This window comes from Pavona decussata, unplaced genomic scaffold, assembly GCF_977016875.1.
Source record: "Pavona decussata unplaced genomic scaffold, jaPavDecu1.1 SCAFFOLD_157, whole genome shotgun sequence".
Classification (NCBI taxonomy): Eukaryota; Metazoa; Cnidaria; class Anthozoa; order Scleractinia; family Agariciidae; genus Pavona; species Pavona decussata.
In genome coordinates, this window is record NW_028145569.1 from 624,907 (window position 1) to 651,297 (window position 26,391).

At 39.1% G+C, this 26,391-nt stretch overlaps 3 protein-coding genes and 1 pseudogene across 5 annotated transcripts in view; 2 read left to right on the plus strand and 2 right to left on the minus strand.

Moving 5' to 3' along the window:
- The first annotated feature begins 721 nt into the window (after positions 1 to 721).
- LOC146465071 (uncharacterized) lies at positions 722 to 2,141 on the plus strand. Its single transcript, XM_085128930.1, has 2 exons — positions 722 to 1,541; positions 1,693 to 2,141. The coding sequence occupies exons 1-2, from the start codon at positions 878 to 880 to the stop codon at positions 1,956 to 1,958; spliced, it is 930 nt and encodes a 309-aa protein (XP_084985056.1). The 5' UTR covers positions 722 to 877; the 3' UTR covers positions 1,959 to 2,141.
- Positions 2,142 to 2,496: 355 nt separating this feature from the next.
- On the minus strand, positions 2,497 to 4,386 carry LOC146465072 (uncharacterized; annotated as a pseudogene). The gene is made up of 2 exons (XR_014868358.1): positions 4,222 to 4,386; positions 2,497 to 3,797 (listed from the first exon to the last, which is right to left on the minus strand). The product of XR_014868358.1 is annotated as an uncharacterized LOC146465072 (transcript).
- A 10,189-nt stretch (positions 4,387 to 14,575) lies between these two features.
- On the plus strand, positions 14,576 to 20,283 carry LOC146465073 (uncharacterized). Its single transcript, XM_085128981.1, has 4 exons — positions 14,576 to 14,622; positions 18,895 to 18,991; positions 19,496 to 19,568; positions 19,709 to 20,283. Exons 2-4 carry the CDS (start codon positions 18,917 to 18,919, stop codon positions 20,062 to 20,064), a joined length of 504 nt encoding a protein of 167 aa, XP_084985107.1. The 5' UTR covers positions 14,576 to 14,622; positions 18,895 to 18,916; the 3' UTR covers positions 20,065 to 20,283.
- Positions 20,284 to 21,467: 1,184 nt separating this feature from the next.
- The window catches only part of LOC146465074 (NFX1-type zinc finger-containing protein 1-like), a 38,337-nt gene continuing 33,413 nt past the window's right edge, over positions 21,468 to 26,391 (minus strand). For both annotated transcript variants that reach the window (XM_085128980.1, XM_085128979.1), the window contains exon 26: positions 21,468 to 26,264. In XM_085128980.1, the coding sequence (XP_084985106.1) occupies positions 24,943 to 26,264 (1,322 nt within the window). In that variant the 3' untranslated portion in view covers positions 21,468 to 24,942. The remainder of the gene's footprint in view (positions 26,265 to 26,391) is intronic.

Here is a 26,391-nt window from a genome sequence, read left to right on the forward strand (position 1 = left end):
CCACTAAGAGACCCCCTTGAAACTGAGAGAGAAAGCATTTAGAGCCCAAAAGAGAAGGGCTTTTAAAGTAACTGGGCAAGTGTAATTCAGATGCAAGATTCGAAGCATATCTATTTTGGGAGTAATTAGGGTTGTGAGGAACTTAGGAAGACTGCCACTTAACATTAACACTCGTTTTGAACACAAAAGTGAAGAAAAAATTGAGGAACGTAACCCAACAAAAAATAAAAAAAAAGAAAGAGAAGAAATAGCAACGCTGTAGAATAAACTGTTAACAGTCCCCTATTTACTCGTGGGATATACAGAATCGTTTATTTCGATCGAACTGCAGCCATCTTGGCGATATAATTACCCCGAGGAGGACCCCCTTAGCAGTCTTGGCGCTCTCTCCAGATTTCTTTCTCTATTACAAATCAAGAGGGCGATAATTCGGCTGTCGACATTCCCCTCAAGCAGCCTGTTCCGCCTCCTCCTTCCAGCACCAAAAGGTGAATGCGAAAAAGGTCCCTGACATGATAGAGTTAAAAAGCCAAAGATTTTGTTATGAGCGAAACAAAATGCCTTTCCAAAATGAAAATTCTTCTAACATATGTTCCGAATATAGCAGTACCGACATTTGAAGCTTCACATAATTCAGAAAACTCAGCTAGAACACCGTCGATGAAACGCATCATCTTGGTCTAGACAGAAGAAATGTCTTCGACTAGACTCAATAGGGACCTTTAGCACCGACGCCGAGAACGTGGACGAGGTCTTGTTTAACCGAGAGGGTCCTGGAACGAGACGGTCGTTCACGGCGGGAAACATAAACATTTAGCAGACCGCGCCGGCTACGGCTACGAGGACGAGTCTCTTCCAGTTGAAGTCGACAGAGAAAATGTCCTTTAAGGAATTTCGCGAGCTGCTCATACTTCTCTACGCCGACAACCTTGTTTCAGATGAAGAATTTTTATTGCTTTACAGTACTTTCAGTTCAAAAAATCCAGACTTCCCTCATGGAAACTACGAACGATTCGATCTGGATTCTATGAACTCCGCCGAATGCAAAGCAGAGTTTCGTGTCGAGAAGCAAGACCTCCCTCGCCTTGTTGCAGCACTCCAACTACCACCGGTGTTTAAATACGAGCAGAGGAGTATTTGCGATGACATAGAAGGCTTATGTATGCTTCTCAAAGGAGTTACCTATCCATGCCGACTCAGTGATATGATTCCGCGATTTGGCCGACCAGTTTCTGTCATACGTTTGATCACAAATGATGTCATGGACTATATCTTTGACGTTCACGGCCACCTTCTAACTCACTGGAATCAAGATCTCCCGAATCCTGGGGCTTTACAAAGTTATGCAGATGCCATATCAGGAAAAGGCGCCCCCCTCGACAATTGTTTTGGTTTCGTCGATGGGACAGTGCGACCCATCAGTTCAAGACCTGGTGAACATCAGAGAAGTGTTTATAATGGACATAAAAGGGTCCATGCCCTGAAATTCCAATCCCTGTCCCTACCAAATGGACTCATCGGAAACTTATATGGACAGGTTGGTGAGTTTTTAATTTGATTTTCTTTTTAATAGTAATAAAAATGAACTTCATTAAACAAAAATCGATAACAAGATGTTCTAAATTACTATACAAGTTATACAAACTTCCCAAACAATTTCTATTCTCACCTCCTTTTTTTTCTTCGTTTTAGAGGGGCGTAAACACGACGCTGGGATGTTGGCAGATTCTGGACTATTGCGTGACCTTCAACAGTATGCCTTTTCTCCAGCAGGTCAACCCATGTGCATATATGGAGATTTGCCGTACCCTCTCCGTGTGCATCTTCAAACCCCGTTTCGTCAAGTCCCACTTGCACCCATGATGCAGGATTACAACGAAGCCATGAGCGCGTTAAGAATTTCAGTGGAATGGCTTTTCGGTGATGTCATTAATTCTTTCAAATTTCTTGACTTTTAAAAGAATTTGAAGATCGGCCTAAGCAGTGTCGGCAAAATGTATGCTGTGTGCGCACTACTTCGTAATGCCATAACATGTTTTTATGGTAATAACACCAGCGATTACTTTGGTATTGAGCCCCCCACTCTGGAGCAATACTTTCAATAAAGTAAAATAGCTGAATTTATTTTGATGACACAGCTTTATTTTTCTGGACAAACAATAAAATTGATGTAATGGGGCATAAAATGTAGAATTTAGTGAAGAGGACATAACACATTGCAGGAACAAATGAAAAATCCCATAGCCTACCCTCTTCTACAAAGACTGGTCCTTTAACCCTTATTAGCCTATGCTTTTTTTATACTGAGGGTGGGCAGGAAGTACCCCACCCCCTCTAAAAACAAAACAAAAAAATCTTGGGAGAAGGGAAGGGACATTCAGGGGCAGATCATGATCCCCAGGGGGGAATGAATTGGGTGGCTAACCCCCCCCCCCCCCCCCCCTTTTTGATTAACCAGAAAAATGAAAATTAACACATTAAAATAGAAAATAAGGCCAATGACACTGAGTAAGGAGTAAAAATTGTTGATATTTTAAGCTAAAATAACAAAGCTAACATATTTGCTAACATCCAACATGCTCCCCTTAAAAAACTTGGAGCTAAAATAAAAATAATAATAAACAATATATTTGTAAACAGACACCCCCTTTGAAAATACTGAATCTTTCCTGGCATGATCCTCAAAACTTGTTAAATTTTTGAGGGAAAGGCAGATAAAACACAAATATAGATTTTGGTCAAACCTATAGGAAAAATTGGGTTGCCATAAAAATCACATGTTACACTTACAATTGTAACAAGATATGAATATTAAATTTAACTTATCTTTCAGTTCTTAACTCGGCACCCCTATGGGTGAAAGGGTTCACTTAAGTTTTCTTAAGCTTCAACTATATATTTTTGATCAATGTTAATTTTAAAAATCGAACAGTAAATAAAATGCTAACCACAACATGGTCCCAAAGGGCTAAAGTGTGCAAATGTTTTTCTAAACAGCTTTTTCACCTTCCTCTTATGAAGACTTGGGCAAGACTCTTTCCAGTAAACCCATGAGTATCTGGCTCTGCTGTTGTTGCTGCTGCAAAAAAAGCATTTGGAAGTTTTGCATCTGCTATTCCTGTCTCTGCTGCTGTTCAGTCATGACCTTTAACCAGCCTGGTATTGTTGCTGGCTGTGTCTCTGCTGATCCATCAGCATCTGTTGCTCGACAGCTTTATTTTCTTGCTCTTTCTTCTTCATTTCCATTTCTTCCTTCCTGATCTCCTTTTCCTGCTCAATTTTTTCTTTCAAAATTTTACACAGCTTCAGTGGTGCTTTTTCTGCTTTTTGGTGGAGTAACTTGATCAGGGCCTGCATCAGCATTCCTCTTTTTGCTTTGCCCCAGGCGCTCCATGGCCTTCAGTCTACTCTCTTCTGCTGAAGCTTTCTCACTTTCATTCTTCTTGGTAAGAGTATTTGAATTTTCTTTCCTTTCCATATCAGCCCCTTGCTCTTTTTCGATGATCTCAGACAATGCCTTCTCTAATTCAGTTTCATCCTCACATTCAATCCCAGAACCTTGCTCCTCCTTTCTCATCTTTTCTTTGTTTTTGCTGACCAAAAGAGTGAGTCTGTCCCTGACAGGGCGCTTGCTGACTTTAAATTTGGGATAGCTTGTGCCATTTAAATCTAGTCCTACTTCACCCCAGACATTTCCTCTTTCTTTGCTTTGCTTAGGAAACTTCCATGGCTCCAAGACAAGGACTTCTCTGCAAAGCATAAGATCGTGCTCTTCTGACCATTTCATGGCATAATTTCTGAAAATAAATACAAATTTTCATTAAGTAACGAATCATTTTTACAATCAGTGTTCATATGATTTAAGCTCTATTGCAAGTGTTTAATCTTAAGGCCTGAAGTATATAAACTAAGTTTTCAGCGCTGTAATTCATAAATAAAGTTTTGTTAATTTTTTTCCTCCGGCTAAAATCAAAACAGGGTAAAACTTGTAACACGTTTTGGCAATCTTTGAATATAAAAATTGCCCTCTACGACAATTTAGGGGCTTTTTTCAGTATCAATAACAACTTAGTGAGCCATTAAACGATTCAGAATGACCTTAAGTCGATCCGTAACCGCAAATTTAAACGGGCAAATTGAAATTTTCAAAGGCATAATGAAATGTAGTTGAAAGCATGCGACGTATATGTCAAAAAACACCTATAAGGTTTATCTACGAACCCTGTACTCTTAGTATCATCATCCGCCATCACAGCTGTGAAGCTCAAAGCTCTTCCTGCAGGTGAAAAGAAAGTAAGAAATCAAGATTTTTTCTTCACGGTCCGATCAAATAACTCACGGTATCTATCTTGTCCACTAACCGACACTTTAGATTGAAAAAGTCCCCAAAATAAGTCAGCAAAAGTTAGTAAAAATATAAAACATACCTTAGTTCAACTCTGTACGCCAAATGGCGGCAAACGGCGTCCTGAACGAGGTGTGGACGACGAGTTCTGCACGATTGAGCATGCGTAGTAGCATCAAAGTTCATTTTCTCAACTTCCGGTCGGTGACGTTCGTGTCCTCGTTGTCGGTGCTAAAGGTCCGTAATATTCTGTACACTTCGTCGGGTGGAGGATCATATCCGAGATCACGTCAAGCATAATTGAATTCGTGTCAGGCCCTTTGCAGATGATGCAAATTTTCCACGTGGATTCAATTTCTTAAAACTTACAGTTGTCTTCGGCGTTCTGTAGCACTGAATAGCGCAAAGACCCTTCTCATTTTAGCTCTTCCCTGGCAATGAACACGATGAGAATTCGAACCATCCACCATCCACGGAAACACATGGCCCAGCGCTTGGTGAATTCTTCGATAATCTTTTCACCGACGGATTCCTTGGCGATTGCCCGGACTGAGCTGCCTGCTTTACTTCTTGCAAAGTTTTACATGATGTTAAAATGCGCCTAGCACATTTCGAACACGATCTACTGGACAGGCTTGAATCGCCTTGCACAAAAATACCGTACTCCGAGAGCAGATTTGACAGCTGAACGTCCTTGCATTCTTGCCTTTGGGTTAATTACGGAAAAAAATGGAATTGAACTCGAATTTTGCAGAAAAGGCTTTTTGCAAAATCTACATAAAAATGGAAATGTTTTTGGTCCGTAAACTTTGGTAGGAGTTCGCGAAGCCATGGAAGAAACAGTCGTAACTCCTCATTTGTACTGCAATGCAGACGCGTCGCGCCAGAAAGATGACAAGTTTCGCGCGATAATAGATCGTGTTTTTTGATTGGTTCTTTTGGCATCACCGCAATTAGTTTTATTGGTGGGCGAAAGTGGGCGGAACAGCAAGAACAATGGACTGCGGACAGGCGCTTTATTTTTCTCTTCCCCTCGTCTCGCGCTTCGCGCTCGTGTCGCGCTCCGCGCGAAATATCGCGTTCGCTCCGCTTGGCTCATAAAGAGCCTGTCATGCAGGCTAATGACTCAGTAATTGAACTGTGTGGTTTCCAACATTTTCTCATCTTCGAGACAGGGCGAGTACAATCGCCGTCCGTAAAGCATGCATATCATCAGACTCAGTCTTCAATCTTTCTTGTTTAATCTTTAAGTTCCCAGAAAGCCGTGAGGAGGGGTTTAACTTGATTGAAAGACATTTTGACTCTATCAGTTTTTTAAATCCAGTTCAAGTTATCACACGTGAACAAATTTAATAGTTTGTTTATGAAATTATACCATTATTTCTTCCAGCTTTAAGCTGGAAACACCACATTTCTTTTGTCTGTTCTCGCATATCTCGAAACACTGAAATAATATCGAAATTAAGGTATTACCTCTCAATTAAACAACTAAGACAAATATACTATAATCTAATCTACCCATATATTTCTTATGGCATATTAGCTTGGGGAAGTGTATACAAAACACATATAAGAAAGATTCAAGTGAAACAAAATCATATTGTAAGATTAATATTTTTTGCCAAATCATTTGGCAGCGAAACAGAGAAAGCCAAACCTTTGCTAAATCTACTAGGCCTTCTGACAGTTAATAATATTTATCGCCTACAAGTGTTGAAATTCTTGCATTCATGGCATAAAGGCCTCCTGCCTGAAGTGTTCGACAACATGTTTCAATATGCTAGTAATATACATGGCTACAACACAAGATATGCAGCTAAGCATAATCTTTATAAGCCGAACGTAAGAACTAATGTAGGTAAACAATTAATCTCCTTCATGGCAACCGATATTTGGAAAGACCTTCCAACTCCTTTAAAAAAACACATACAAAGTGTGTCTGCTTTTCCGAAACAAATTATACATTATTTACTGTCAGAACAACAAATGAACTAATTTTCTTTTATGCTGACCTCGTAACATACGTTAACTTTTTTTACAATTAATAAGTTCTTCCTTCCTTTTGCTTTTTCATTTTTTTTTTCTTTTTCTTTCTTTTCTTTTCTTTTCTTTCTTTTTTGCCTGCTATCTAGAACCTAAATTAGCCAGGGGAGCTAACAAGACAACCTAATGGTTTATTTAGCTTCCTTGCTTTACACATTAATTTAACTAATAATTAATTTAATTTATATAACACCACTAAAAGATTGTAATAAGCAACATGTAAATAGAAAAAAGCACAAATAAACATAATCATTATCATTACTAATACCTTGAAGAGATACGACAGACAAGAAGGTAAGTTACTATGAAAAACTATTCTCTGACAATCGAGCAGTTGTGCAATTTATTTTCTCTAATCAGGAAAGAGAACGGGTTTAAGAAAGTAGTCTTTTTCACTTGAGTTTACTTTTGAGTACCACTTGGGTAAGCACTTCAACGTATTTTAACTTAATTGAAACATGGGTTTCGAGAGTCACGATTTACTTGAATCTCCTTGCTAGCGGCATTCTAAGTCGTTCCCTGGATATTACTATCTGTGGAAAAGCTTGAGCAAGGGCAGAAATAAAAGCTCGTTAAATTATCATCCTTCTTGCAATCTACTTTGCAACCGAGTGCTTCCTTGACGTTCCGGCTTAAGAACCATTGCTATCTGTGGGAGTCTCACACATTTTGTGACCTAAATGCTGTTTAACTGCGATTGTTGCGCAAAGTTAAATCCATGGAATTATATAGGTTTTGCAACGTTTTAGCTGATGCTGTTAAATTGTTTAAGAAGATTAACAGCCTTTTTACAATGCGGGGTCATTTACTGCATCGAACGGAAGTTTTCCTCCCGTGGACATATTTTTTCGGCAAACGATTCTATTTTAAATTTTAATACATGTATTTTGAACTCACCAAAAAGATTAGATGAGATATATCTTTAAACTTTATTTTAAAAAGACTTCCCGATATACATTCAAAAGCATTATTAAAACTGAAAACTGAAAAGACCCTCTCCATCTCTCAGAAATACAGTCACGAAAGGTCAAATACACATTGGATTAACTCAACCCTTTAGAAAAGTGTAGAAATTAAAACAGTGATATGACATTATCTCGATAGACAATTGCTAATTTTATTCCATCGCTCACCAATAAATCGAATGAATATAATCATCAGTTTAGACAAGCAGGGTGTAATGTTTTAGTGTTGTTGCCGGACAAGGCAAGTTATTCATTTCTGAAAAGGAGTATTTTAATCGATGGTCGGTGGAGAAAAATTCTTTAATTTTCTGTCGGGTAAATGTCTTCTACTATATTCAATGTTCCGTAAACCACTTTGGGAGAAGCTTGAAATCCTAGTTGAAGTCAAGCACTTTGAATTCTTGTCAAGCCCTTTACCGATTGTGTAAATTTCCCCCCCGGTTTCAATTTCTTAAGACTTACTGAGTTCCCTTCGGAGTTTTCTAGCGTTCAATAGTACCAAAACACTTCATTTTGCTAACCTAATTTGACAAATCACGGGCATTAAACAAATTCGAGGCTAAAGAAGACTAAGACGTCTTTTTAACTAAACTGAGAGGAAAATGATCTTTGAAGTCGTCGCTGTAATTATCATTGTAAAAACCTGTCATTTTGGGGGATTACTTATCGGACACAAAACCTATATTAACAACGGGAACTACCCCAAAATAGCCGCCTCGTTGATGCTTTATTGCGTCAACATTGGTTTTAAGTAAAAGCTTTCTTAATACTGAGCGGAACAGGCATTCAGCAAGTTTGGTTTATGACTCAGTTGTCATAACCAGAAATCCCTGACAGCAAGCAGTTTGTATCGCAGGCGCGGATTTAAAATGGCGGCCAGATCAAATAAAAGAGTAAGCGGGGCATTCTGCAAGGCTTTAAGAGATGTGAGTGCTGCTGAATTCTTAAAGAATCGACCAGCAACAACGAAAGGTCCTTTTTATGAAGTAGAGAGGGTACTGAGCGCAGAATAAAAGGAAATTTGAATAAATTTGTGATAAAGCCGTTATCGGCTTGTTGATACACGGAACCTTTCTGTTTCTTCCCGCTTTTTTTCGAAATTCGGCCAGTTCTTATGTTCAACGGCATCACTATTTTAACAGAGAATACAACTGACCAAGAAAACAAGAAAAATCAAAATGGCTGCCAAAGTTGAACAAAAACAAACCGGTTTTCGGAGCATTTTTGCCTCACTACTGAATGGCTCCAACCTGCCGTATGTCTCATTCACAAAAATCCTGCTTTTCGGTTAAAAAAGGCACTGCCTTAGAGGAGGTTTTCGGTGGAGTATCATCAGACTCAATCTTATCTTTCTCACTTTATCTTTAAGTTCCCGTAAAGCCGTAAGAATGACGGGTTTAACTTGATTGAAAGACATTTTGACAACCTCGTTATCAGTTTTTGAAATCCGGTTCAAATTATCACATGTAAACAAATTTAATAGCTTGTTTTCATGAAACTATACCTTTTATGACGAATACCTTGAAGAAATACGACGGACAACAAGGTAAGTTACTATAAAAAATATTCTCTAACAATCGAGCAGTTGTGAAATTTATTTTCCCTAATCGGGAAAGAGAAGGGATTTAAGAAAGTAGTCTTTTTCACGTGAGTTTACTTTTGAGTACCAGCTAGGTAAGCACTTCAACGTATTTTAACTTAATTGAAAAACGGGTTTTGAGAGTCGCGGTGTATTTGAATCTCTTTGCTAGCGTGCATTCTAAGTCGTTTGCAGGACATTACTATCTGTGGAAAAGTTTGAACAAGGGCTGAAATAAAAGCTCGTTAAGTTATCATCCATCTTGCAATCTACTTTGCAAGCGAGTGCTTCCTTTACTCAGCCAAAGACGCTCTGGCTTAAGAACCATCGCTATCAGTGAGAGTCACACATTTTGTGTCTTAAATGTTTTTTTTAACATGACAAAATATGACTTGTAAATTATGAAACCTCCAAGACAACACAATAAACTAGAGAGGCCAGAAAGCTTAGCAAGCATTCTTGCGATATTGCGTGCATTTGATGAAAAAAAAAAAAAATAAAATAAAAGAGAGAGAGACTTGCGCGAGCAATTTCCATTCGTCTTATCAAGTATCAAGAGATCTTATACGTGTACAATGGACGTGGGTCAAGTGATTGAATAAGTTCCGTCTCCCACAAAGTCATCTCAGTGGTAGCATCAAAAAGCTTTGGTTGGTAACAAGAGACAAGAGTGTGGCGTGTGCAATATTGGTACAGCCAGACACTAAACTGAGGGAAGCGATTTGTCACAATTAAACCGACTGCAAGCACTTTCGTTGTTTTGGGCTGAAGAATATCCTATTCTTTAAAGAATATCAATGCGCCATGAGTGGTATGAGGGGAAAAAGCCAATTGAGCGTTCTCGTTTAGTTTTCAAGGTGGTAGAGATATCCACCGCGGTTTCTTCTTTACAGAACAAACATGCCGCACCTCTGAGAAGACTTCCGCAGCCATTTATTTCCTTTGAAACGTTTATTCATTGATAGCTATCAAGTTTTATTGTAAGCAAAACAGGACAATAATTGTTGCGCACAGGTAAATCCATGGAATTATAAAGTTTTTCCAACGTTTTAAACTGACGGTGTTAAATTGTTTAAGGGGATTTGACAGCCTTGTAACAAAGCGGAATCATTCACTGCATCCAAGGGAGGTTTTCCCTACGTGGACATATTTTTCGGCAAACGGTTCTATTTTAAATTGGCTGTTTTGAACTCACCAAAAGATTAGATGAGATATATCTTTGAACATTATTTAAAAAAGACTTTCAGATGTATATTCAAAAGCATTATTAAAACTGAAAACTGAAAAGACACTTTCGGTCACTCAGAAATACAGTCATGAAAGGTCAGATACGCATTGGCTTAACTCAACTCTTTAGAAAAGTGTACGAATTAAAACAGTGATATGACATTATCGCGACACACAAATCCTCATTTTATTCCAGGCACTTACCAATAAATTGAATGAATATAATCATCAGTTTCGACAAGCAGGCTGTAAATTTTTAGTGTTGTTGACAAGGCAAGTTATTCATTTCTGAAAAGGAGTATTTTAATCGATAGACGGTAGAGAAAATTCCTTAATTTTCTGTCGGGTAAATGTCTTCGACTAGACTCAGTTCTCGTAGATGACTTTGGGAGAAGCTTGAAATCCTAGTTGAGATCAAGCAATTTGAATTCGTGTCAAGCCCTTTTCATACTATGCAAATTTTCCACGTGGTTTCAATTTCTTAAAACTTGCTGAGTTCCCTCGGCGTTTTGTAGCGTTCAATCACACCAAAACACTTTATTTTGCTAACTTGATTTGATGAATCACAAGCATTCAACAAATTCGAGGCTAAAGAAGACTAAAACGTGTTTTTTAACAACACCGGGAGGAAAATGATCTTTGAAGCCTTTGATCTTTGCAATGATCTTTGTAATTATTATTTTAAAAACCCGTCATTTTGGGGATTACTTATCGGACACAAAACTTATATTAACAACGGGAACTACCCCAAAATAGCCGCCTCGTTGATGCTTTATTGCGTGAACATTGATTTTAAGCATAACCTTTCTTAAAAGTGAGTGGAACAGGCATTCAGCAAGTTTGTTTTATGACTCAGTTGTGCTGGGTGGTTTCCAACTTTTTTCTCTTCTTTGAGACAGAGCGAGTTCAATCGCCGTCCGTGATGCATGCATATCATCGGCCTCAGTCTTATCTTTCTCACTTTATCTTTAAGTTCCCAGAAAGCCTTGAGGCGGGGTTTAACTCGATTGAAAGACGTTTTGACAACCTCGTTATCAGTTTTTGAAATCCAGTTCAAATTATCACATGTAAACAAAATTTATAGTTTGTTTTCATGAATTTATACCATTTATGACGAATATCTTGAAGAGATACGACGGACAAGAAGGTAAGTTAACTATGAAAAAATAGTCTAACAATTGAGCAGTTGTGCAATTTATTTTCTCTAATCAGGAAAGAGAACGGATTTAAGAAAGTAGTCTTTATCACGTCAGTTTGCCTTTGAGTACCAGTTAGGTAAGCACTTCAACGTATATTAACTTAATTGAAACTTGGATTTCGAGAGTCACGGTTTATTTGAATCTCCTTGCTAGCGTCCATTCTTAGTCGTTCGCTGGACATTAGTAAATGTGGAAAACTTTCAAGTGAACAAGGGTTGAAATAAAAGCTCGTAAAGTTATCATCCATCTTGCAACTTACTTTGCAACCGAGTGCTTCCTTTACTCAGCCAAGGACGTTCCGGCTGAAGAGCCATCGCTATCTGTGACAGTCTCAAACATTTTGTGAATTTAAAGTTGTTTTAACATGACAAAATATAACTTATAAATTATGAAACCTGCAAGACAACATAATAAACTGGAGAAGTTAGAACGCTTGGCAAGCATTCTTTCGATATTGCGTGTATTTGATGAAAAAAAAAAAAAAGAGAGAGAATTGCGCGAGCAATTTCCATTCGTCTTATCAAGTATCAAGAGATGTTATACGTGTACAAAGGACGGAGCGCAAAGGATTGAATAAGTTTCGCTTCCCTTAAAGTCACCTCAGTGGTAGCATCAAAAAGCTTTAGTTGGTAAAAAGAGACAAAAGTGTGGCGTTTGCAAGACACTAACTGAGGGAAGCGGTTTGTCACAATTCTGACCGACTGCAAGCATTTCGTTGTCCTTTGCTGCAGAAAATCCTCTTCTTTTAAAAATATTAATGCGTCATGGGTGATATGAGATCTATTGTGATCTGTTCTAGCGCATTTTGGAAACAAAAATGCGAGAACTTGAAAAAACATTAGCCTAATATTTTTCAAGTTTCAATCCAAACCAGCCTACTCTGTCTCTGCCAGAGGCACTTATTGACAGTTTTATTGCACTGGGGTGATAATTTTTAACAAACTTGACAATTATTTCGTTGTTTCTGCTGACAGTCAAACATTTTTGGGTTTTGAAATGACAGCAAATTTTCGTGATACTTCCCCTTTTAGTTCCCAGCTTGGCTAAGTATTTTCTATCGCAAATATCGTTTCTTTATTTGTGCACATCTAGTCTTAGTTCTTTGTCATGTATTTCCTTTTCTCTTGTTTTACATGCTACAGTATTGTAAGTTACTTTATTTTAATTCTGTAAGGTTGAACTGCTGTTATTTGTTATGCGTCAAAACCACTGCTCTCCTCGAATAGCTGTAGCTAACTGCGAGCAGTGCTTATCTTCCCTTTGTCTATGTTTAAATCTTTTAATAAACTTAAACTTGAACTTGGGGCGTGAAAGCCATGAGGAGGGGTTTAACTTGATTGAAAGACATTTTGACAGCCTCGTTATCAGTTTTTGAAATCCAGTTCTCAAACTCATTAATTATCTGAAAGTCAAAGACAAAGGAAATCATGCACCGTGACGTGTTTGGATATCTGATGAAAAACTCTTCGTTTTTGCATCCTTAATTTCTCCTTCAAAATCAGTTTGTTTGAGAAGTTATATCAAACACTCACCACAGTGTCTCATCACAATATCAAAAACCTCCAAGTTCGTCAAAAATACTCCGCTACGCGTCGTATTTTTAACTCTCTTCTCGGTGTTTGAAATGTGATGAAACATTGCTTCTCGTGTTTGATTTAAGCAATAGAGGACTTTTTCCGTGTTTACATAGCCTCATCTAAACACGAGGAGGGTTGGGAGAATTCGAGACAGTTATGCAAACCCGAGACGCAGTCGAGGGTTTGTATAACTTTCGAGAATTCTCCCAACTCCCCGAGTGTTTAGATGAGGCTATGTAAACACGGGAAAAAAGTCCTCTATTGCTTTTATAAAATATTTCTAAAAAAATAACTCGACAAATGAAGGGAAATTTTGTTCATTTATTTCTTGATTGAAATAGATGTTCTCTGTACACGCTCTGGACAATCATTTTTTTACTAGCCAATGAAAACGCGCACCTGACAACACAGGAACCAATCAAAATTTGCGTTATAAAAGTCAAAATCAAGTTGAAATTTGTGGCAAGCGTCAGCGAGCCCCGTGTGGATGACAGCGATCAGTTCAGCTTTGAATTCTCGTAAATCTTGCAGAAAAATACCGAACATTCGGTGAAAACTAGAAGAAATGTTCAAAATATACGATTCTGTAAGGAAAGAACTTCAAGATAAAGAGTTTATTTACGCTGACAATGAATGTCACTGTCCATGGTCGCTCTTGAAAGTTACGGGAACTTGCCCGATGTGGCAGCCTGAGATGGCCGAGAATTCGAGTTGTGCTCATCGTGCCTTGTGAAGTTTTGCTGTTTAGGAATCATTGCACAAGCAGCGGATCCAGACTGTGAAGTTGTTGCTGGTAATAGTAATCGTAACAGTAGATTATTACGCTGAGAAAGTCTCAGAGAAAATACATTTTATACAAATTTGACAGCCAAAACACGGCAACCGGCCGTACAAAGTTAGTTTTGTGTTCGTTTTCGTGTACATTTCTTGAATAAAGAATGTCTTTTAGGGAATTTTATTGTTGAACTCAGATGCAAAAATTACCTTGAAAAATGTTTACTGCGTATTTGTTGCATATTTTGTCGTCTTCACTTGAGCTCCCTCGCCGAGGTCGTCTAGCGAGGCAGGCAAAGCGCTGTGGTTCTTCTTTCTTTTGCTTTTTTTCCCTCGGGTTCAGGGCAAACCCCGATCCAAATTTTGGGAAAATTTTTCACCATTTCCTAAAGAGTTGTACTTGAAATTACTTTGCGAGTCTTGCGAAAGCTTTGAAATGTTTTCAAATTGTGCCGGGAGACACAGAAAGCGTGACGTCACAACTGTGTTTACATACTCTCATCTAAACACACCTATCGACCAATAAGAGCGCGCGTACTATCTCAAATATTTTATAAATATTACTTCAAATTATCACGTGAACAAATTAAATGGTTTGTTTACATGAAATTATACCATTCATGACGAGTGCCTTGAAGAGATACAACGGAAAAGAAAGTAAGTTACTATGAAGAAAATATTCCCTAACAATGGAGCAATTTCCTTGAAATACTTTTCGGCAAACGATTCTATTTAGAATATTTCCATTTTCAACTCGTCAAAAAGAACTTGATTGAAAGGTATTTTGACAACCTTGTAATCAGTTTTTGAAATCAAGTTTAAATTAACATTTTTTTAACAAATTTAATAGTTTGTTTTCATGAAATTATACCATTCATGACAAATGCTTTGAAGAGATACGACGGAAAAGAAGGTAAGTTACTATGAAAGAAATATTCCCTATCAATGAAGCAGTTGAGCAAAGTTTTTTACTCTAATCGGGAAAGAGAACGGATTTCAGAAAGAAGTCTTTTTCACGTGAGTTTACTTTTGATACCACTTAGGTAAGCACTTCGACGTATTTTAACTTATTTATTGAAACACGGGTTTTGAGGGTCGCGGTGTATTTGAATCTCCTTGCTAGCGTGCATTCTAAGTCGTTCTTTGGACATTACTAACAGTGGAAAAGTTTGAACAAGGGCTGAAATAAAAGCACGTTAAGTTATAATCCATCTTGCAACCTACTTTGCAACCGAGTGCTTCCTTTACTCAGCCAAAGACGTTCCGGCTTTAAAGAACCATCGCTATCTGTGAGAGTCTCACACATTTTGTGACCTAAATGTTGTTTTAACACGACAAAAAAAGACTTATAAAATGTGAAACCTCCAAGACAACATTAAACTAGAGATGTCAGAACGTTTAGCAAGCATTCTTGCGATATTGTGTGCATTTGATGAAAAAAGGAGAATTGCGCTAGCAATTTCCATTCGTCTTATCAAGTATCAAAAGATTTTATACGTGAACAAAGGAAGAAGGTTTAACTCAACCCTTTAGAAACGTGTAGAAATTAAAACAGAGATTGGACATTATATCGACACACAAATGCTAATTTTATTCCAGGCGCTCACCAATAAATCGAATGAATATAATCATCAGTTTCGACAAGCAGGCGGGTATAATGTTTTAGTGTTGTTGACAAGGCAAGTTATTCATTTCTGAAAAGGAGTATTTCAATTAATCGATAGACGGTAGAGAAAATTCTTTAATTTTCTGTAGGGCAAATGTCTTCGACTAGACTCAATTTCCCGTAGATCACTTTGGGAGAAGCTTGAAATCCTAGTGAAGGTCAATCAATTTGAATTCGTGTCAAGCCTTTTTCAGATTATGCAATTTCTTAAAACTTGCTGAGTTCCCTTCGGCGTTTTGTAGCGTTCAATCACACCAAAACACTTTATTTTGCTAACTTGATTTGATGAATCACAAGCATTAAACAAATTCGAGGCTAAAGAAGACTGAGGCGTCTTTTTTTAACTACACTAGGAGGAAAATGATCTTTGAAGTCGTCACTGTAATTATCACTGTAAAAACCTGTCATTTTGGGGGATTACTTATCGGACACAAAACCTATATTAACAACGGGAACTACCCCAAAATAGCCGCTTCGTTGATGCTTTATTGCTTGAGCATTAATTTATTAATGACTTTTCTTGATACTGAGCGGACCAGGCATTCAGCAAGATTGGTTTATGGCTCAGTTGTGCCGGGTGGTTTCCAACCTTTTTCTCTTCTTCGAGACGGAGCGAGTTCAATCGCCTTCCGTGATGCATGCAAATTAATCATCGGCCTCAGTCTTATCTTTCTAACTTTATCTTTAAGTTCCCAGAAAGCCTTGAGGCGGGGTTTAACTTAATTGAAAGACGTTTTGACAACCTCGTTATCAGTTTTAGAAATCCAGTTCAAATTATCACATGTAAACAAAATTTATAGTTTGTTTTCATGAAATTATACCATTTATGACGAATACCTTGAAGAGATACGACGGACAAGAAGGTAAGTCACTATGAAAAAATATTCTCTAACAATCGAGCAGTTGTGCAATTTATTTTCTCTAATCGGGAAAGAGATCGGATTTAAGAAAGTAGTCTTTTTCACGTGAGTTTACTTTTGATACCATTTAGGTAAGCACTTCGACGTATTTTAACTTAATTGAAACATCGGTTTTGAGGGTCGCGGTGTATTTGAATCTCCTTGCTAGCGTGCATTCTAAGTCGTTCGCTGGACATCACTAACAGTGGAAAAGTTTGAAAAAGGGCCGAAATAAAAACTCGTTAAGTTATGATCCATCTTACAACCTACTTTGCAAACGAGTGCTTCCTTTACTTAGCCAAAGACGTTCCGGCTTAAGAACCATCGCTATCTGTGAGAGTCTCACACATTTTGGGACCTAAATGCTGTTTTAACGCGACAAAATATGACTTATAAATTATGAAACCTCCAAAACAACATTAAACTAGAGAAGCCAGAACGCGTAGCAAGCATTTGTGCAATATTGCGTGCATTTGATGAAAAAAAAAAGAAAGAAAGAAAGAGAGAGAGAGAGAGAGAGAGAGAGAGAGAGAGAGAGAGAGAGAGAGAGAGAGAGAGAGAGAGAGAGAGAGAGAGAGAGAGAGAGAGAAAGAGAGAGAGAGAGAGAGAGAGAGAGAGAGAGAGACAGAGAGACAGAGAGAGAGAGAGAGAGAGAGAGAGAGAGAGAGAGAGAGAGAGAGAGAGAGAGAGAGAGACAGAGAGAGAGAGAGAGAGAGAGACAGAGAGAGAGAGACAGAGAGAGACAGAGAGAGAGAGAGAGAGAGAGAGAGAGAGAGAGAGAGAGAGAGAGAGAGAGAGAGAGAGAGAGAGAGAGAGAGAGAGAGAATTGCGCGAGCAATTTCCATTCGTCTTTAATCAAGTATCAAGAGATTTTATACGTGTACAAAGGACGTAGGTCAAGTGATTGAAAAAGTTTCCCTTCTCATTAAGTAAGGTTCCTCAGTGGTAGCATCAAAAAGCTTTAGTCGGTAAAAAGAGACAAAAGTGTGGCGTTTGCAAGACACTAAACTGAGGGAAGCAATTTGTCACAACTAAACCGACTGCAAGCGCTTTCGTTGTCTTGGGCTGAAGAATATCCTCTGCTTTAAAGAATATCAATGCGCCATGAGTGGTATGACCGGAAAAGGCCAATTGAGCGTTCTCGTTTAGTTTTCAAGGTTGTAGAGATATCTACCGCGGTTTCTTCTTTGCACCTCTGAGAAGGCCATTTATTTCCTTTGAAACATGTATTAATTGATAGCTATCAAGTTTTATTAAAAGCAAAACAGGACAATAAATATTGCGCACAGGTAAATCCATGGAATTATATAGTTTTTGTGTCGCTTTAAACTGATGGTGTGAAATTGTTAAAGGGAATTTAACAGCCTATTCACAAAGCAGAAACATTTTCTGCATCGAAGGGAAGTTTTCCTCTCCTGGACATATTTTTCGGCAAACGATTCTATTTTAAATTTATTGCTGTTTTGAACTTACCGAAAAGATTAGATGAGATATATTTTTAAAAGTTTTTTTAAAAAGACTTTCTGATATATATTCAAAAGCATTATTACAGATGGAAACTGAAAAGACCCTCTCGTTCTCTTAGAAATACAGTCACAAAACGTCTTATAAACATTGGCTTAACTCAACCCTTTAGAAAAGTGTAGAAATTAAAACAGTGATATGACATTATCTCGACACACAAATGCTAATTTCATTCCAGGCGCTAAGCAATAAATCGAATGAATCGATAATCATCAGTTTCGACAAGCAGGATGAAAGGTTTTAGTGTTGTCGATAAGGCAAGTTATATAATTATTCATTTCTGAATAGGTGTATTTTAGTCGGTGGTCGGTAAAGATATTTCTTTTATTTTCTCTCGGGCCATTTGTTTCCCATCGCCTGACCGGCCCCCCTTTTTTCCGAAAACTAAAAAAAATCCTGATTCACAAGTCAAAGAAGCAAATACTTTAATTTCCAAGCACGCGATCTTGTTTTATGTCGTTTTTCTTAATTAACATCGATACTGCGAATAACGAACGAAAAAAAAACGTTTTCGAGTTGACTTTGAAACCAGGCTTTCTTACTTAGCAGCTCGGCCTTCTCTGGAACCCAGACCCCTTTAAGCGTTCATTTTTTTTTTTCCTGACCAACCGACACACCATTACAAGAGACGGGGCGATGGGAAACGAAACATTTTATTAGAATGGCCTCTGATAAATGACTTCGACTAAACTCAATTTCCCGTAAACCACTTTGGGAGAAGCTTGAAATCCTAGTTGAAGTCATGCAATTTGAATTCGTGCCAGGCCCTTTACAGATTATGCAAATCTTCCACTTGGTTTCAATTTCTTAAAATTTACTGAGTTCCCTTCGGCCTAAAAAAAAAATTGTAGTGTTGAATAACCTCAATCCTGCATAAATTAAGCTCGCTCAAGGTAACAAAAACAAGGGGTGTTTCCGAGCAGAACCTTAATGAATGAAAATGTAATCTCAAGGAGGATGTAAGAAGACCATACTAGACTCAGGGGTGCCTGCTTTTGACTATATTTGCAGTTGTAAGTTAAGGCTCTATATTAAAACAATGGACTCTTTTGCGTGATTTTAATTCCAAGGGCTCCTTTTTGTCTTTATACCACAGAGTAAACTTGAGGACTATCAAGATGAAGATCGTCGCAGTCTTTGCTGCCATCCTTTGTGCCAACTTGTATTTCTGCCCAGGAATACATGGATACGCAGTACGTTGCTTATTTATTCCCCTAGATTACCGGCAGTAATTTTCTCAGTACTGAAGGCAAGAAAGGAATGGTAATTTTAAGTTACTCTACCGATTCTTTTGCCAAGGGCTTTATAAAATGATTTTAAAACCCCACAGCTTACGACACAATGCTTTTGAGAAACCAACAAAGTGGAGTAGAATTTTTATTTCATCGTCATGAATTTTTTTCGGTCGCAAAACCTTGCAGGCAAGCTTGAGGTAATTTCTCAAAATTTATGGCGCATCAGTGTTAATTGACAGATATGTGTCATGAACAATTGAGCCATATGACGAATTTATGTTCATCATTCGTCTAATAAATAAAACAGAGAAGTTAATTAATTCTATTTCCACACCAAAACGACACGCAGCTAACATTCCACGATTTCAGCTCAGACTCTCAATGATATGTTGGGAACACAGATATGCTCCAATTAACTTATAAATTAATTAATTGGCTTTGTTTTGTTTTTATTTTCTATAGGATGATCCATGCCAGCCTTCTGCTCACATTGAGTGTTCCGGAGTGGGAACTAAGATTTATCCGGGCAACACGGGTAACTTTCTTTCTTAACCATTTTCTTTGGACGCTGACTAATGTTTAGAAATTATCCTTTTTAGGATTAAATAGCATGCATGGCTAGAAAGCACTGAAATAAATTGTTCGTTAGGCTTCATGCTTTTAATTTGTTTCTAGTAATCAAGGACTTCTCTGCTAGTGGCCAAAATAGCCATCTTGAAGGTGGAATGACCTACCAAGACGGAAAACTGACTGTGCCAACCTCTGGACGGTACTACATTTATGCCAACCTCAATTACGGCAACAATGGAAGACTCTTCATTCAAGTGGGCAACAAAGTGCTTTCGATGATAGCGCCTGCACATGACACTCCATCCGGAGGATCTGGAGGTGGTACCAATTCAGCAAGTGGGGTGTTCAAACTAAACGCTGGTGACTCCATCTTCTTGCGGACGTACAGCACCTCCCAACTTTACATGGGGTCAGGCGGCAACGATAATTTTCACAGTTACTTTGGAGCATATATGATTTGATCATTAACTGTTGTATTACGACAAATAAACGTCGTTGTTACAACAGCGGGCATAAACTGATAAATTAAGGGGCCGTCGACCTAGGTTTGACTTAAATAATTGTGGTTACCGCAGTTTTCTGGGAGGCATTTGTCTTGCAAAACTCGTCTCAGAATACTTGTTAAGTGTATGGCTGTAATACTCACTTTAAAATGGAAATAAAGAACAATGGTGGCATTACTGGGGCTAGATATTTGTGGAATAATAATTAATGATTATCTGAAAGCATTGAAGTGCAAGTGGGTAAGTCATAAGTTAAGCACACATATCGCCAAAAATAAGGGGCCAGGTAGTATTTATCGCCTCGATGAGATCGGAAGATTCTAGCATGAAAGCAGCTTAAAATGTTTGATGTCCCTCAAGCAGCTGTAATATTTCACTCCATCCCTCAAATAGACACTGTACTTGCTTGTGCCCCCCCCCCCCCCCCCCCAACCTGACTCCAAAAACAGTAATCGTATTCGGCTCTTTTGCTGTATCCAAGTTCTTAAAGTTCACCAGTGGAATGTGTCATAAATGTGTGAAAGGAAATTAAAACACAAGTTTAACAAACACTAAAAATTCACGAGTAAATCGTTACCGCAAAGACTGCACAATTTGTATACCTCATTGGGCATGTATAATATGTCTGGTAAGTCCCCAATGGAACCCTGCTTTCCATGCTCAAAGAAACATTAAATCGTTCGCAGGGCAATTAGCAGCTATAGATGCCTACCGGTACTGCTGGATGCACAAAGCGGTCATTCACAAATTAGTATGCTTTTCCCAACTGGCCTCCTTGCTTCTTAGATGCTATTGTTTTCCAGCATTCATTAATTTCCTTCTAATTTCGTTCTTGGCACTGCTCAATACTGTGTTTTTGATTTTCCCATTTACTAAAAGAGAAGTGTTTACTGCTAAAATCTGTCATCTGTCAGGTTATTACTTCACCACCATGTTTTTAAACGTATGTTTACTATCACGACTATTGTTATTATTATTATTATTATTATTATTTTTTTTTTGGTGTTTCTAGTAATATGTCAAAAACGAGGGCGAGTGCTTTATCACGGGTTCCAAATACTGAGAAACAGATGAAAGCACGAGGCCGCAGGCCGAGTGCTTTCATCTGTTTCGAGGTATTTGGAACCCGTGATAAAGCACGAAGCCCGAGTTTTTGACATGTCTTCTCAAATGAAACAATAAGAAATTAATCTCATTAAAATGCAAATGTTTGATCTCAGATGAAAAACATGTTTCATCTGAGATGAAAACCTGGTGGTGTTTCATCTGGTGTTTCATTGGGGTATCAAGATTCATCCACCTGACCGAAATGGAGGTCATTTATTGGCTTTTGACTGCATGAATTATTAATGAGTTTGAGAAGCTGTAATCATTGTATTGTAGAAGATTATGTAATTTTGTACGGTTTGTAGATTTGTTAACTAAAGTTTATTAAAAAAAAAAGCGGTCATTCACTGTGTAAAAAGGAATGAAGATAGGCCTGCGCGACTCCCACTCGCGTGTTTTTAGCCATGTTCAGTTATAGTTTTGCTCTAACGAGTATGTCTTTTACGGAACGCCCTCTCTTGTATGATATTAGTGGCGGTTGTTGCTCTATTAAATGCCATTTGCTCATAAGGATTTCCTTTAAGTTTGGCACTGATGGATGATATTGTGTTACAAACGGCAAGATTCTTTTAATTTTTTTATTCTTTTGTTGGAGGGCTTGTGATCTGTCTTGAAAATTTACCTGTGCGAGGTTTTTTTGATAAACGCTTTAGAGTAACCTCTCTCTGCAAGGTGCGTTTTGAAGGTTTTAATTTTCTCTTCAAATAATGTTTTAGAAGAGTTTGTCCTCAGAAGTCGTAAAGCCTCTCCTTTCCCAAATCCCCTTTTGACACCGGTTGGGTGACAGGACGAGAAATGTGTATATTGAAATGTCTCAGTCGGCTTGAAGTGGGTTCGCACTTCAAGTACAGATTTTGTTTCGAATCTTACGTCTTTGTAGATGATGGTGTCCAAGAAAGTTATTTCAGTATCTGAAACTTCAGCCGTGAATTTGATTGTAGGGTGGTGTTTGTTTGCTTGTTCAATGAATTGTGTAATTTCTAATCGAAACATCGAGGTACTTGGAATTGATAAATTTTCTCGATTCTGGCATTGATCTTCAACAGGCAAATCGAACTTTATTTCGATCGGCACTTTCTTCCTCTGATATCTCGAGTTATGTATGAACTACATCGACTTATTGCTGGCCAACAAAGTACGCCCTTTCATTTTTTTTGATGGATTTTCGTTAGACGCAAAAAGAGAAGTAGAATCCACAAATTACGAAAAAGGCCAAACTACAAGGCCGATTTTCACAGTCAAAACGGCGGGGCCCGCCTGGGCCCGCCGAACTTTTCTTAAAGTTCAACTGTCGAACTAAAGTTCTGTGCGAAAATAATCCACGATACTGACCCCTGTTTGTCAAAAACCGGACAAACGATTGTCCATGTCAAAAGCGTGTACTTGACAACCATTTTCAATACAGCAAAAAGTGCTTACCTGAACTTAAAACCCGAACAATCACTGACCCATATATTAAACTTGAAAGCTCCCCGAAAATATTCCTTTACTTCTTTGCGTCAACGCAGAAATTGATCGAAGACGATTAGCCCTTCTTCACATGCCGAGACAAAAGCGTCCGCCATTGCTTCTGCCGAGGCGACATTACGCTTGGTCGAATAATATCACGTGAACCGTGTCCAACACCGCTTGATCTCAAAGATTGCCAAATTAGGCCTACTCTGGGAACCAACGTCGACGTAACTTTGGGTAGGGTGACTTATGGTGATTTAAGGAGAATGTAGGAAAACACGCTGTAAAATTGAAGCGATTTTAAGTCAGTTAAGGAAAGTTTGGGCGACTTAGGGCGATTATAAGCCACTTAATTAAGGAGATTTCATACAAGTTGCAGTGAGTAAGCTAGGCTGTTTTCCATGTGTAGTTGAGCCTGTTAACTTACCTCAGTGGGCATCTACAATATATCTCCTAAGTCCCACATGGAACCCTAAACCTGGAAGGCAAGCAGGACGTTCTCGCCTGTGAATGATCTTTTGTAATCCACCTACGGGGGAACCAGACCTTAATAGGCTAACTCAGGCTTCATCAACACAAGGGTTTTAAGGCCTTATATATGGACACCGAAATTCAAGGTATTCAATATCTGGTAAATAGATAATAAACAAGTAGCTAATTATCAAGACGATATAATTAAACAAGTAGTTACTCATCAACACCATACAAATCTACAAAACTTTCATAAAATGAATGAGTGTCACTTAATCAACATAAGCTGAATAGGGACAATGGGCAAAGCAGAATCAGACACTATTATATCGTTAAATTCGGTAGAGGCCATTCGAAAATTGTTCTTACGAAAGGACGAGAGTGATGTTTGTGGGGAGACGTCGTTCCTTTTCTCCGCTCAAAGGGAATCGGAGACGTTGGTGCTCCTTCCATTACAAAGAAGGAGTTAAAGTTAATGTGACATCAGCACCCAAAGACAAGACCTGCGCAATAATAAGCTAAAAATACAACACTAAAATATCAGACTTGCACTTATCAAACTATGTTATACATTACAATAGAAAGTTCTAGTCCAGAACACTTGTTCGAGAATGAGTAGGACAAGTAACGCTAAATTATAATCCAGTCTAGATCTCCTTTCCTTCTATGTTGCTGTCAGACGTCCAGTCCAGTCCAGTCCAGTCCAGTCCAGTCCAAATCAGTATTTTAGCGTGTGACGTTGCCAGCTATGCCTGACTCGTGCAACTCAGTCTGAGAGCAGTTGCATTTCCTTTAAGTCAGATCCCAGAAGCCTTAAAGGGACTATGTCAGCTGGGGCACATGCGCAGTACAGTCCGGTCGAGACTAATTTGTATACAACTCGTCGTGGGATTTTTGCTTTTCCGCCATTACAAAACCTTTCAAAAATATCGCAACAAACAGCTTCTGTAATTACTAGAGAACGTTTGTACAGAAAAAAATTCAGCTAACTTTCTGAAGATGAATGCGATTCAATCAGATGAATACAGCTTTCCGAACTCTCCGACGGTATTCTTGGTCTTCACGTGACGTCACCAAATTCTAGAATTTAAAACCGGGAGGCCTACAAAATTTTTACCGCAATTCAAGGAAAGATTACCTAAAAATATGTCTTTTCACAATTTCTAAGCTCGATGTCGTACTTCCTTTTGAAAATAGAACAGTTTGACTCTCCGAGTTTTCATCGTGCGTGACATCAAGAGGACGGCCGTGACAGAGCTGTTCCGTATCTTAAAAATGCCTCTTCGAGTGATTTTCAGCATTCTAAACAATTTAAGTTTGAGGAGAAATATTCATCTTAACATTCGAAAATTCACAAGGGCAAACAAACCTCTTTTCTGGCAAAAGTGAACTCTGGATGTTTTTTCCTATTTCCGGCCGCCATGTTTGTGCCCCTAAGAGGGACACCAACATGGCGTCTCCATACTAAGCCCTATAAATTTGTGCGAAACATTTTGTCAAAAAACTCGAGTACGGAATAGCGCACAGACCTGACACTTGGACAGGTTTCTTATTTACGTATCATCTATAACATGTCAATGTCTTGACTTTATTCATGGAATGGTTTCAATTTTTTTTTCACGCACACGACAGTGGCGTGACAGTGAAAACCGGCAATTTGAAAACTTGGGTCAACGATTTCAAAGTGCTTTTCACCAACGCGCGCATGCACCTGGCGTGACATAGTCCCTTTAACCTTTACTTCTCATGCTTGGACCATCCGCCAGCCAAGAAGGACGCGGGGCACTGCGCACGAGATAGAACTGACTATTCTTGCTCGTCTGTAGCCTGTCCCTTGACACCCACCTCGAGCCCAGTCTCCTCAAAAGGTCCTTTGCCAGCGGCCATTGTCTCTTGAGTTGGAAGAGCCTCTTCCTTGGAAATTTCAGTCTCGACTTTCATGCTCTCACTTTTTGTCTGAGTTTCCCCCTGAGAGACCTCTCCTTGAAGAACCTCCTTGTCCTCCATAATTTGCTTTGTCTTATCTATGTTCACTGCTTGAGGTTCGCTTTGTATTCCTGTCTCCTGTCGTGCTTTCCCTTCCTCGTTCCCAGTCTCCTCAAAAGGCCCTTTACCCGCGGCCATGGTCTCCTGGGTGGGCAGAGCATCTTCTTTGGTAGATTTATTCCCAACTTCAGAGCTGTCAGCTTCAACACCGCGAAGTTCTGTTCTGTTTTCTACGTCAGCCGTACCGATGATTGTGTCACCGCCAGGCGTTTCTTGGGCAGGAAATCCAGCTTTCTTGGTGGATGTACTGGCCTCCTGAATGGGCTGTCTGGTCTCCTTGACGGGTGGTACCGCTTCTTGGATGGCTGACCCTGTGTCCTTGGTTGGTAATAGAACTTCCTGAGTGGGTTGCCCATCATAGTGGATGGCAACTCTATCCCCCTGGGTGGTTGACCCCGCCTCTGGAATGGACGTTCTACTCTCTTTAGCTTGCTTGCTGGGTTTACCCTCCTCTTGAATGGATTCTCTGGCCTCCTTAGTGGGAGACCTTGACTGCATGCTGGGTTTGTCAACCTCTTGAATCGGTTCGGTGGTCTCCTTAGTAGGCGAACCCGCCTCCTTGGTGGGTTTGGCGGCCTCCTGGATGGCGACTCTGGCTTCCTTAGTCCGCGCGTCTGCTTGCTTAGTGGGTTTACCAACTTCTTGGACTGATTTTCTGATGTCCTCTATGGGTGTCTCTACCTCACTGTTGGGTTTGCCAACCTCCTGAATGGATTCGCTGGCTTCCTTAGTCAGTGCTTCCATCTCGTTGCTGGGTTTGCCAACTTCAAGCACAGGTTCTCTGGCCTCTTTTATGGGTGATTCCGTCTCACTACTGGGTTTGCCGAGTTCTTGAATGGGTTCACTGCCTTCCCTGGTTGGAAATCCCGCCTCCTGAGCAGGTGAATCCCCCTCCTTCTCGTGTTCGCCAGACTCTTGCATGGGTTCTCTGGCGTCCTTCTCCGCCTCTTGGGTGGGCGATCTGCTCACTGTGAACGGTACATGTTCTGGTGATGGTGACTTTGGATCATGGACAGGGTTCTTCCAAGAACCTGCAGGCGGTTTACCCAAACGTAGAGGGGATGTCACATCAGGTGGATGAACTGTATATTAATAAAATAAAAATTTACTTTAAAAACAAAGGAGAGTGTCTCGACGGGGTTCATCAACCATCCATTGACATTTGAGCTTTCTTCTAACCCCAATTAATTGCACGTTTTGATACAACTC

Excerpts from the sequence above, each read along its gene's own strand:
- LOC146465071 (XM_085128930.1), top strand. The coding sequence starts at position 878 with ATGTCCTTTAAGGAATTTCGCGAGCTGCTCATACTTCTCTACGCCGAC. Across the intron at positions 1,542-1,692 it reads AAACTTATATGGACAGGTTG|AGGGGCGTAAACACGACGCT; the intron begins GTGAGTTTTTAA and ends TCTTCGTTTTAG.
- LOC146465073 (XM_085128981.1), top strand. The coding sequence starts at position 18,917 with ATGAAGATCGTCGCAGTCTTTGCTGCCATCCTTTGTGCCAACTTGTAT. Across the intron at positions 18,992-19,495 it reads CAGGAATACATGGATACGCA|GATGATCCATGCCAGCCTTC; the intron begins GTACGTTGCTTA and ends TATTTTCTATAG. Across the intron at positions 19,569-19,708 it reads GATTTATCCGGGCAACACGG|TAATCAAGGACTTCTCTGCT; the intron begins GTAACTTTCTTT and ends ATTTGTTTCTAG.